Here is an 11,731-nt window from a genome sequence, read left to right on the forward strand (position 1 = left end):
TCCTCCTCAGGAACAGATAGACTTTTGAGCTCAGTATCTGTTCTTCCTCCTCACCCTCCTCTGACGAGCGCTGCACGCAAGCTGGCTTTGGCTCTGGCTGAATCTGCTCAAAAGGCCGCCCACGACTCCCAGTGGAGAAACACCCACGAAAACATCCCACTCCACCTGCTGCAGAGACAGGACACTCCCCGAGGCCAGGGCAGACCTCCTCGTCCCTCTATTCTCAACCTCAGAACGCATCCTCGGGAGTACTGCAGCCCTCACGCCGCACCTGTGTCGCAGTGGCCGCCTCTCGAGAGTCACTGCTGTTCTCACCCTCTCCACTTCCTGCCTGCACACCTGAGCTCCAAGCCGTCACAGCTCACCGACGGGCAGGAGAGCGTGTGCAATTTCACACCTAACGTCAGCCCGCTTGGGTCGGGAAGCTTTGATGAAGGCAGCACGGAGATGAAGGACGGAAGAGAGGAGAAAGAGCAGCTGCTCCGAGGGGCAAGGCAGAAAAACATGCAGGCAGAACCCACCTATCAAAGTGTCGATGTTTCAACACCCACTCAACCTGTCTGCTCTCCTCTGAGCCCGTCCACGTCTCCTGTATATGTGAACACTGACGCCATCAACGTCTTTAACTTCCGTGCTGTTTTAGCTGAGACCTCTGTGCCTCCCTCACTCGAGGAGCTTCTTCCACGTCCATTTGAGCCAGCCTTAGCTAGCCCCTACAGCCCAGAGGACTTGATTGAGGACATCTACAGTAATCACCATCATAGGCCTGTTGATGCAGGACGAATGCCAGTACCTCACTGCCCTCAGCCTGATGCTCTACCACATCACCTTTCAGCACTAAAAAATGTTTACAGGCAGTCCTCGGAAAGCTGCTACAGCTCTTCGGGCTTAAGCCACCCTTTGTCACCTCAGTGCAGACGATACCCTCGAGATGAGCATCTTATCAGCGGCTGCCACAGGCAGCAGGGCCAGTGGCAGCCATCAGGAGATAGAGCAGTCGGGCACCCGGCCATCCGGAGGGCTCGCTCCTTCCATGCCCCTCAGATTAGTCACCATGAGTTGGCCGAGACAGAAATCTCACCCCCTAACACCATGTTTTATTGCGAGCAATCACCAAACCAGGACGGGGCCTGTCGGAGGCTGGTTCGGACCGGCCTCCACCCTGTACGGCCCCAGTTTGATGACACGTGTGCTGACTACCACTGTTCAGACTTGAGTTTAATAGAAGGCTCTTGCTGGTATGTGGCGCCCTGGCGGAGAAGAGGTATCCGACATAGTCAGTCCTACACGTCACGTTCTACGAGGGCGAGCGGACAGCTGGATTACTACAACTACTCTCCGCACCGTGCCCCGCCTGTGAACAGGGAGCCGTACATGGGCGCCAACACAGGCGATTACGATGCTGACATTTACGAGAGAGCTGTGTATCAACCAGTAAAGAATGAATGCAGACATAAAATCACACGCACAGCTGTGTCGCCGTACGAGAGTCCCGTCCTGCCAACGGGCTCGAGGGGGAGAGAGGTGATGCACGCGAGAAGCATGTCAGACCCCGGTAACGCTTGCCTGCTCTCCACCGAAAGGGCAGAGAGCCAAAACGTGGCTACATCCCCAACCTCCCCAAGATCTCGCCAGGTGAGCGCTGAGGTCATTAGGCGACCGATCGGTCCGCGGTCTACTGGGGCGCTTGTCCCGTCCAGGCGGATTCAGATCAAAGATGACTCCTCCCAGCCTCACCGAGCACAGCAACAGCCGCCGCTTCGCAAAGTCCCCTCCCTCCCAGAGCGCTGCTCCACGAACCTCAAGAATGTCGAGCACAATGACAGAAGCCATACACGCAGTCAAGACCAGGAAAGATTAATCGTGACAAACGCCGCTGGCAGCTATGCTGGCATTTTGAAACCCGGCATCTTCAGGAGGACGGGGCGCTCGCAGAGCACTAGGGACAATCATCACTGCTATCACTACAATGCCAAATCCTCTCTGGATCCCGAGCATCTGGGATCCTTTTCCTCTCAGCCAACCAGAAGGACTCGGAGTGCTAAAGTCAAAAACACGCAGCAGGACCACATGGAGGGGTATTACGCAGCCACCAAACCTAAAGCCACAAGATCCGGTAAAGCTGCAGCCGGATATCTGCCTGGCCCGGGCTATATGTCTCCTCACAGACAGAGACTGCTGTCCAGAGCTCTGGGTCATGAGGCTTTTTATCAGGCTGCACTGAGATCAGACACTGGAGTCTTCAAGTGATTCAGACCACTGGCTTTATCAAATTCCACATCCGGGCCAAAGGACAACAGCACTTTATCCTCTGCCAGACCAACCGACTGTTAAAAGTTTGTTTTAACCTTCAGGAGCTGCTAACAGTGAGATCGGTTTTACCGTACCCGCATCAGAGGGTCGTATTTTATGTTTGAAGGGACTCGCAGGGAACAAATGAATCTTATGCAGATTGTGGCAGTAAGCGGCTGAAACAAACGGGAGGCTGATTTTATTTTGTGTGTAAAAATATAGAATGTGAGGTTGGCTTTATGTTAAGTTAATGATCTTAAAATATATGTTCAAAGGTATAGAAATCTATGTGTGGAACACCTGATAACTCTGAAAGGATGTGGGAATATAAGCCTTGTAGTAAATCACTTATAAGATAAAAGTAACAGTCAAACAGTCAAAATATAAACTTTTATAAATGTAATTATGAAATGATTGAATGTTTTCCTCAAACTTATACAATTAAATTAAAATTGAGGCTTAAAAGTGAGAATTTGGATTTTAAGTTAATGTTATATCAATGGTTAGCATCAAACAGTCTATGTTGTATTATGCCAAGTTTTTATTTATTTATTTATTTATTTTAGTTTTGAGATAGTAAATAAAAATTCAAAATAATGAATTACGTCAAAATTTTGACATTAAGTCAAATTCATTAAAATGTCAGCATTTTGTCTTTTTAAGTTAAGTTCTGAAATAAGTCAAAATTATGACAGAGTCAACATAATTAAAATGAGTTTAACATTTAACATTGATAGAGTTAGTCATTAAAACATGATAATTTTAGCTTTTAATTCATATATGACATGATGTTACAAGTTCTCATACAAGTCAAAATTATGGATAAGTCAAACGTTTTAACATTAAATGAAAAAAAAAATCATTAAAATGTTAATGTTTTAGCTATTTAGGTCAGTCACATGACTATAAATTCTGAAATCTGCCAAAATAAAGATTAAGTCAAAATTTGAAATTCCAAGTAAAAAAAAAAAAAAAAAAAAAAAAAAACACACACACATACTTTTGAGATCAGTTATGAGGTACTAAGTCATAAAGTCAAAATGTAACCTTTTAAAAACGGAATTCTGAAAATTTTAACGTTTTAGTCAAACTTACAATTTAATACAATTAAAGTCAATTTGAGGTTAAAAAGTGAAAAAAAAAATTTAAGTTAATGGGATTATATCAGTGGTTGGCATCAAACTTTATATGTTGTATTATGCCATGTTTTTAAGTTTCAAAGTTATGAGATAAAGTCAAAATAATGAAATAATACATCACAGTTTTAACATTCAGTCACAATTATTCATGAAAATGTCAGCATTTTGGATTTTTAAGTCATGAATGTTATGACATAATTTCTGAAAAAAAAATCAAAATTATTAAAATAAAGAGGTGAAATTTTATCATGGACAAAATTATTCATTAAAATATTAACATTTTGGTCATGCTCAAGTTCTCAAACAAGTCAAAATAGAGATGAAGTGAACATGACTTTACAAGCTCTGAAATAAGTCAGAATTATGAGATAAAGTCAAAATAATGAAATACGTCAAACATCTAACATTAAATCAGTGATTTTAATGAAAATGTTAATGTTTTGGTTTTTAATGTTTTGGTTGGCAGCCATGAAGATCTGAAATATGACAAACTAGAAATTGTCAATATATCAACCTTTAAAATTAAAAGTTTAAACAATAATAATAATTCAAAAATTTAACAAGCAGACTTTCTAGGTCAGTTATGAGATACTGAGTCATAATTTTGACTTCTAGGGCCCTATCTGGTGCATAGTCTACAGTGCATAGTACTAAGAGATATTTGGGACATTTCCAGCCCATTTTTGCGATTTGCATGGCATTTAATCTAAGAGAAAAACTGAGTGCCAGATGTATAGACGTTGTATTTATTTCTCTTTGTTAATCCTGGGTGTACTTTTGGCATAACAGTAATTGAACAGGTCAGAGGTCATGATCTGTCATTCCCTTCATATGCACAGATAAGTGAGAGGTTTTCCGGCAAGTTAACAGATCTCTGCCAATGTGTCAAAGCAGCCACCAAAGCTCCATGAGGTGAAGCCGTCAGGTACAGCTTTTGTTTTTTTTTCCCATTTGTGTTTACTCTGTGGACACCTGACTTCCATGCTGGAAGCCTTCACAAATGCAACATACTGTTTACACAAACATCCAAATTCTCCAAATCACTTATCTGTAAATATTAACTCAGTTTGTTTTCCATCAATTCACCCTGACTGCACGACAGGTTTTTCCGAGTTGTCTGCTTCTTCTGGTCTTTGGGGAACTTAACCCAATTGCTCTCCTTTATCCATAGATATTTCATGGGATTTTCCTGTGCGTCATGTGCCCAGCACATGGAAGCCAGAAGAAAACCATGCTGCTAATATGAGAAAGATTAATCAAATTCTGTTAGGTCTTTTGCTAAATTTATTGAACACAGTGCGTATACATGTAATTACTCGCTTTGTGACCACAGCACAGTTTAAAATACAGCCAGATGTGGCAGCACGGCTGACTGGAAATCTCAACAAAATTTGGCAATAACAATAGGGCGCCCTCTACCTTTATTCGTAGGTAACTATATGCGATATAGGTGATTCTGACAGTTCCACAAACACCCCAGTCCTGTATGATTTTTATTCTAAAATGCTACGAAAACAGTGAACAGTACTGTAACGTTATTGTTAGCAAACATTTCTGAGTGAGAACTGTGATTGTCTCTAGCTAGCTAGTAGCTACCAGTATGACACCACTATTCAAGTATGGAATTAATAAGCTTAACAAAACTGCTAAAGTGGTTGGACAACTTGTGTATAGTGGCTGGAATATGATGCATAAAAAGACAAAATCTTCTGCAGTGTTTTTTTTAATCAATGCTTAACTGGTCAAGTAACAAATACTCACAATATATAGCTGGATCCAAACACATATATATATATATATATATATACACACACACACACACAAATTGTATGATTTAATTCTGTTAATGATTCTACATTTATCGGTGTATCACTAAGGAAAGAAAGGTCTAATAAAAATTGCTCTTTCTGAATTGTTAATTAGATTTACATTTTGGCCACCAAAAATGTACTCTGGCTGCTGAATGTCTACATTTGAGGCCACCAAAAATGTGCTGTGGCCACCAAATGCTTACATCTGGGCCACCAAAAATGTACTCTGGCAGCCAAATGTTTACATTTGGCCACCAAAAATGAGCTCTTGCAGCCAAATTTCTACATTTGGGCCACCAAATATGAGCTCTGGCCGACAAGTGTTTACATTTGCGCCACCAAAAATGAGCTCTGGCCACCAAATGCTTATATTTTGGCCACCAAGTGTTTATATTTGGGCCGCCAAAAATCTACTGGCCCATGGGCTCAGTACTTACGAACATTAGCAGCCATCCCTGGTTGTGTTGTGTGCTGATTTGTGCTGAGTGGAAGATAGGACCCTAAAAGTTTGAATTATGTAATGAAATGTCAAAACTTCAAATCTTTAAGTCATAGTTATGAAAAGGCTAAATTATTCAGTTAAAGGGTCAAATTTTGAATTGCAGAGTCTGGAGTTAAATTATGAAATAAAAAAAGTCCAAATTTTTTAGTTAAGTGTTTTTGTTTATTTTTTTCTGAAATTACTGAGTGAACATAATAAAAATTACTTTTTCACTGACTAGCCCCTTCGCCTCCCTGATACAGGCTTCCATAGCACGGTGTGTAAAATAGTTGTAGATGTATATTTGTATAAATAATGTGAACTTTACACTCGATTTTCTAATGGAGTCTGCTCAGACGTCAACAAGCACTTTTGTCGATCAAATCCATTGTCTTACCATGGTGAACATGAAGCCTCTTGATATATATATATATATTTTTATTTTTTTCCTGTCATAAGTCGCTTGCTCTGAATCATGAAAAGTCGCACTTTGAGGACTAAAAGCTTGCTTTGTAATTTTACAGATTTTCCGAAGAATCACAAAGGGGTTGTTGAATGATGCAGTCATAAAAGAATGAGTGTGATGATTAAACTACCATTGTGAAAATCAGCTCATTCATAAGGAAAATGTTTTGTTTTGCATTGTGCTTTATCTTAAAAAGACTATTTCCTTTCTTCCTTTAACAATGTGTTGTTTTACATGTGATATTTTCTTGATTGAAGTTTAATTCTACATATAGATGAAGATATTCTGTTGAAAAGCACTATTTTAGTGGGATTTAAAAAAAAAACCTAAATAAAGATGTATATCTAAGTATGTGTTTCCTCCACTAATTCCCTTCTAATTCAGAAGAGATAAATTCTGTAGTGGGATATTTCTACAATGTTGCTTTGGCTTTTGTTTTTTTGCAGCTCAATGTTCCTCACTGATCAACTTGATAGTGTCTTGCCTAAGGACACACCCACACTGAGAGTAGGCGGGGCTTGAACCATCAGCCTCAGTGAGCTGTGGTTTCCCTCACTGTTCTGTCATTACTGATTATTGTCTTTTGGAAATCTTTGTTGCTGATGTTGATGGTTAAAGAACAAACAAAAAGCCTTTGGCAGTTAGGACATCTTTGCCCTGTGTTCCTGGTGTGAGGCGGGGCATTGCTCTGATGAAACCACACCCCCTGTGGTAGATTTCTTGGGTGTTTGTTTTTGATAGTTTCACTTGGCTGCCTCGGCAAACTGGCATAGAACTCTGCATTTATGGTGTGCTTCTTTAGGAAGTACTCATCAAACACAAGCACATTGCCCTTTGCATCTGAAGAAACTGGCCAAGTTTCATGGACTGCGGGCGGTTTGTGGGGAAGTCCTTGATCCACTGGCAGATGGGGGTGGAGATGCCCAGATGTGTCAGTTTCTCCATTAGCTATTTGATTGGCAATCAGACCTGTGACAGACCAACAGCCTGTCCAGGGTGCATTAATCCTCTCACCCAGTGACTGTTGGGATAGGCTCCAGGCACCCCCCACCCCACTGTAACCCCCTAACTGGAATAAGTGGGTTTAGAAAATTGATGCACGAATGGATGGATTGACGATTAATCATCCATGGGTTGAATCTGATCAGTGTTTTCTTCTGGAGTCAGTGGTGGTTCCAGAGGTGCTGCCAGGGATTTTGGGCCCCATGAAAAGAAATCTTACTGCACCACCCCATATAATTTTGTCAGTATTATAATTGTATTAGGGGCCTCTCTGGGCCCCAGTCATATCATGGGCCCCTAGAATCCTTCTCCTTATTCTCCCCTTTTCAGCACCTCTGGGTGGTTCCAGTCCTCTCTTAAATTCATCTGTCCACTCGTGTGCCACTAAACTCCTGGACTTAGCCGTGAGAGGTGTGTTTGTGGTGAAGTGTTGAAGGTGTTGAGGAATTGTTGACTTATCTCACCTCTAACATTCATGTCTCTGGGATCTTTAACCCATGAGAATGAGAGGCTTCTGGATACACGTGGAGGAGTCAGGACCACTGCACAGAAGTGTTTGGTGGTTCTGGCACCTTTGAAGGATGGTGAAAGTCCAGGTCTTTAGCCTCCTGGTGCTTTGAGTCTTTTTGTGAGATTTGAACTCTTAACCAGTGACCGAAGACGATAACTAGTCTTTGGTCGTGAGTCTCTCCAGATAATCCTTGGGTGCTGCTAGAATGACTTTGTGTCTGAGGTGTAATACCTCTGTTTTAAGGACACCACAGCTATGCTACCTTGGACATGTAGCACACTTCCTAGATGATCCAGTATGCCTTTACTTCAATGCTTAGGAACCTCAGCAACTGAACAAGACCAGTGGGATGCCCAAATACCACCAGACTGCAACATATAATAGATGGTTATTTTTAGGAGGAGGTGGGATAGATCTTTGGTCTCTTTGGATGGTTACCAGTAATGGTGGATCAGACCACATCTTGCTGCCAGATCTGACCTGCCCTGACTTTGGCATTATTGGTGAAGCTGAACAGTCACCCCTTAATGACAATGACAGTCACGTATTCTTTTCAAGATGCTTGATGATGCTGCAAAGACAAATGCCAAATTTGACGCCTCCAGTGGAATTACTTGTCAAAGGAGTCGCAATACTGATTTAACATTATTCCTTCAGATTCACCTTCTGTACTAATCAGCCAACCCTTATGTACATGGTCCCACAGTACCACATGCTCCCCAGCGGATGGCACTGTTGCACCACAAAAATAAAGTTCCAGTTGTGGGGAAGCTCGGACAGTGGCTCCAAAACACCTGTTTGAACAGGAAGGCTGCAGAAGCTGCTCACTGATTACACTCAGTGCTTCAGAACCTCACGTGGAGGTTATTAGGACCCACCTGGATTTATTGTGAAACTTTGATTAATTAAACTCTTACGAGTTGGTCTGACCATGAGCTCAGTCACAGATAATGGTGCCGTGCTTTGAAAGTATAATGCCAGCCCTGACATTTTATAAATCTATTCAGAGTTGGTTTTTGGTGGATAATTAGCAGGAATCGGTTAAAGATGTAGGACGAGCCGTGAGAATTGTTGCTTTGTTAGAGATGATTAAAGAAGTTGTCCTTTGGACCGAAACAGCCTCCCATTCACAGCCGAGTGAAAGACTTGGTTTGTGGTAAAAACCATTAGGAGAAGCCGTGGACTCCAAGTGGTGTCTCCTGGCAGCTCGGCGTTCCTCCTGGAGCAGCGAGCCATTGTTTATTCATCGCCGCATTGGCATTCAAAGAGCATTCTCACTGTTCTCTCTCATAACCAACAAGTTGCAATTTTTATGCATGTGAAGGTTGAAGGCAAATTATTTATGGGAGACTGGACCTGAGGAAAAAGAAGGGCCTCCAGCAAAACACTTACGTTGAGAGCAATCCTCCTCTATAGGCTATTGAATTTGCCGGATCACAGCGAGATATGCATGTATTATTCAGCGTTTCAGAAAGAGAATTGTTGCCTTGCAAGACAGCCATCTGCCTTTTGGACATTGTGATGCATTTGAGACATGCTCCCTTTCAGGATCAGGTTAAAGTCTTATTTTTCAGTAGGGGGCAAATGAAATGACTGGGGAAAAAGGGGGGGGGGGTTCCTCCCCCTCCGTCCCCTACTCCTCCTCAGATAGGCTGTGAAGCTTCAAAGTAAGAAATTGCTTGTGTTGATATGTCTGAATTGGAAGAAATGTAGAGCGAGCCGACGTCAGCCGTGAAGGGAAAGACCTTTCACCTGTCTCAGAAATTATTCAGGAACATCTGGTCTGGTCCAGATGCTGTAATGGTGCAAAGAGCAGCAGGTGCAAACTGAAAAGACTGTCAGCTGATCCACGGGATAATCATCACTCTCTTGAGAAAATGAATCTTTACAGTTAAAAATGTGTTTCATGCAATATTTACCTTTAGGAGAGCTGTTTAAAAGCCTTGATGGCTCTGACTGTATGCAGTTTGTAGCATTTTAATGCTTCCACAAAAAAAAAAAAAAATTTGCTTGTTCATTACAGTTTAATGTTCCATTACAAAACATTATTGGAAATTTATGAATGTAGGGGAGACTGGGGATGGCTGTAACAGCACCTGTTCCAACAATTAGGGCTACGGTATATTTACTGCAAGCGCTAATCACTGCTATAATCAGAATCAGAAATGTTTTATTGCCATATGAGTGAACAAGTTCACAACATTAGGAAATTGCTGTGGTACTTGGTGCTAACATAAGAAACAAACAAAAAAATTAAATGAAATAGAGCAGTAAAACAAATAATATATAATAAAAACTTTACACTATAACAATGTTACAAAATGTACAGAATGTATAAGAGCTAAGATAAATATATAGGATGTATATACATATACGCACACATACATATATATATATGTGTGTGTGTGTGTGTATGTATGTATGTATATACACCCAGAGTACATAACACAGGGTCGTTAGTGGTGATAGCAACAATCTAGAGTTCTAAAAGTTCTTGTTGATGAGGCTAATGGCAGTTATCCTTTTATTCTGTTATTCTTCTCTACAAGAGTCAAGACAGAAGTCAGACTACCAGAGCAAGAATTTTAGCTGAGGAAGCTTCTGCGATTAGAAGCGAAACGGCCTCACATCAAACAACCCAGTCCAGTCGAAGATTCAAGCTTCTCTACCACATTGTATTCAACAAAAATATGAATGCAAAGCCTTTGTTTTCATGAGTTGAAGTAAAAGTTATCAATGCGCTCAAAAGGTTTATTTCCCATAAATTTGTTTAAATCCATGTCGGTGTGTGCTTCACCTTTGAAAAGAAGATCCATCCACCTGGCTGCATGGCGTATGAAGATGCTGATTAAACCACATGATTATTGCACTAATCTATGGATTGATAACAATAAAAGCCCACTTTAAAATGTGAAGCTGATCCTGAATATTTATTTTATTTTTTCTGGAAAATGCTGAATGTGGTGGTCTTTATCTGGCATAGTTCTACATGTTCTGCAATTGTGGGAGTGGTTAGAAATGTTAGTAGTGAAGTGACCATTCAGCTCTGGTGGTGACTGTACAATCTCTTAAAACTTGGAAGATCTCTGACATCATGTTGTGTGATAAAACAGTACAATTTAGAGAAAGCTTTTGTTGCGACCAGTTCAAGGCGCAGCTGTGCAATACTCATGCTGTTTAATCAAAAAGTGGAACCTGCCAGGTGGGTGTATTATTTCGGAAAAGGTGAAATACTCAGTAATATGGATTTGATTTTCTATTATTATTATTACTTTTTCTTTATTTTTGAAGGAAATAAGCCCCTTTTTTGTCCATAGAATTTTTTTTTATGTTTTTTTTTTTACTCCAGTTCATGAAAAACTAGAGTACTGCACTTCTAGAGCGCAAACCTCCACCAACATTAGTTTCCATTTCCACAAATTTTTGCCTTGGAAAAAAAATTGGTCAAAGTCCTGTCAGAAGTGGCTTTTCATAAGCTAAAATATACAAAATATAGATCAAAACGGCTGTTGTAATATAAAATTTCTGTGAAATCCGCAATATGGATCATATGTGGATCTAATGTAGTCTGTTCATTGAGAGTGCCAGTTTGCACCTCATTATCACAAATGAGAGTGATTGGGGCACTTTTGATTGAGATATAATGCAAAATGTACACCAAATGAGCTTTTCAATATTAAATTCAAATATTCATGAAATCCACAATCCAGATCAGATCCAGGTCAAATTTTGTCCATCGGTAAAGATTACCATCCTACATAACACTGTCAAATATGAAAGAAAACTGATATTTTCTGACAGAGTTATGAATTTTTGAAAATTCAGTCAATGTTAAAGACAGGGATTTTTCCTGACACTGACCTTTGACTTATGACCTTAAAAATTGAATCACTTCTTGCCAATCAGGATATAAATCTTCAGTAAAAAGTTCATAAAGATATATGAAAAACTGTGAGCTCCAGGCTGTTCACAAAACAAAAATGTTGCAATGTTGCATGTACACTCAACAAAAATATAAACGCATTGTGG

The 11,731-nt window shown here is 40.6% G+C and overlaps 1 protein-coding gene and 1 long non-coding RNA gene across 5 annotated transcripts in view; both read left to right on the top strand.

Moving 5' to 3' along the window:
- The window catches only part of arhgap32a (Rho GTPase activating protein 32a), a 109,149-nt gene extending 105,067 nt beyond the window's left edge, over window positions 1–4,082 (top strand). For all 4 annotated transcript variants that reach the window (XM_034169133.1, XM_034169134.1, XM_034169132.1 and 1 more), the window contains one exon: window positions 11–4,082. In XM_034169133.1, coding sequence (XP_034025024.1) covers window positions 11–2,250 — 2,240 coding nt within the window. In that variant the 3' untranslated portion in view covers window positions 2,251–4,082. The remainder of the gene's footprint in view (window positions 1–10) is intronic.
- Window positions 4,083–5,629: 1,547 nt separating this feature from the next.
- Window positions 5,630–6,540, top strand: LOC117509433. Its single transcript, XR_004560406.1, has 2 exons — window positions 5,630–5,820; window positions 5,857–6,540. It is a non-coding gene; the product is annotated as an uncharacterized LOC117509433 (long non-coding RNA).
- The last annotated feature ends 5,191 nt before the right edge of the window (window positions 6,541–11,731 follow it).

Source organism: Thalassophryne amazonica, chromosome 4 (genome assembly GCF_902500255.1).
Source record: "Thalassophryne amazonica chromosome 4, fThaAma1.1, whole genome shotgun sequence".
Lineage (NCBI taxonomy): Eukaryota > Metazoa > Chordata > Actinopteri > Batrachoidiformes > Batrachoididae > Thalassophryne > Thalassophryne amazonica.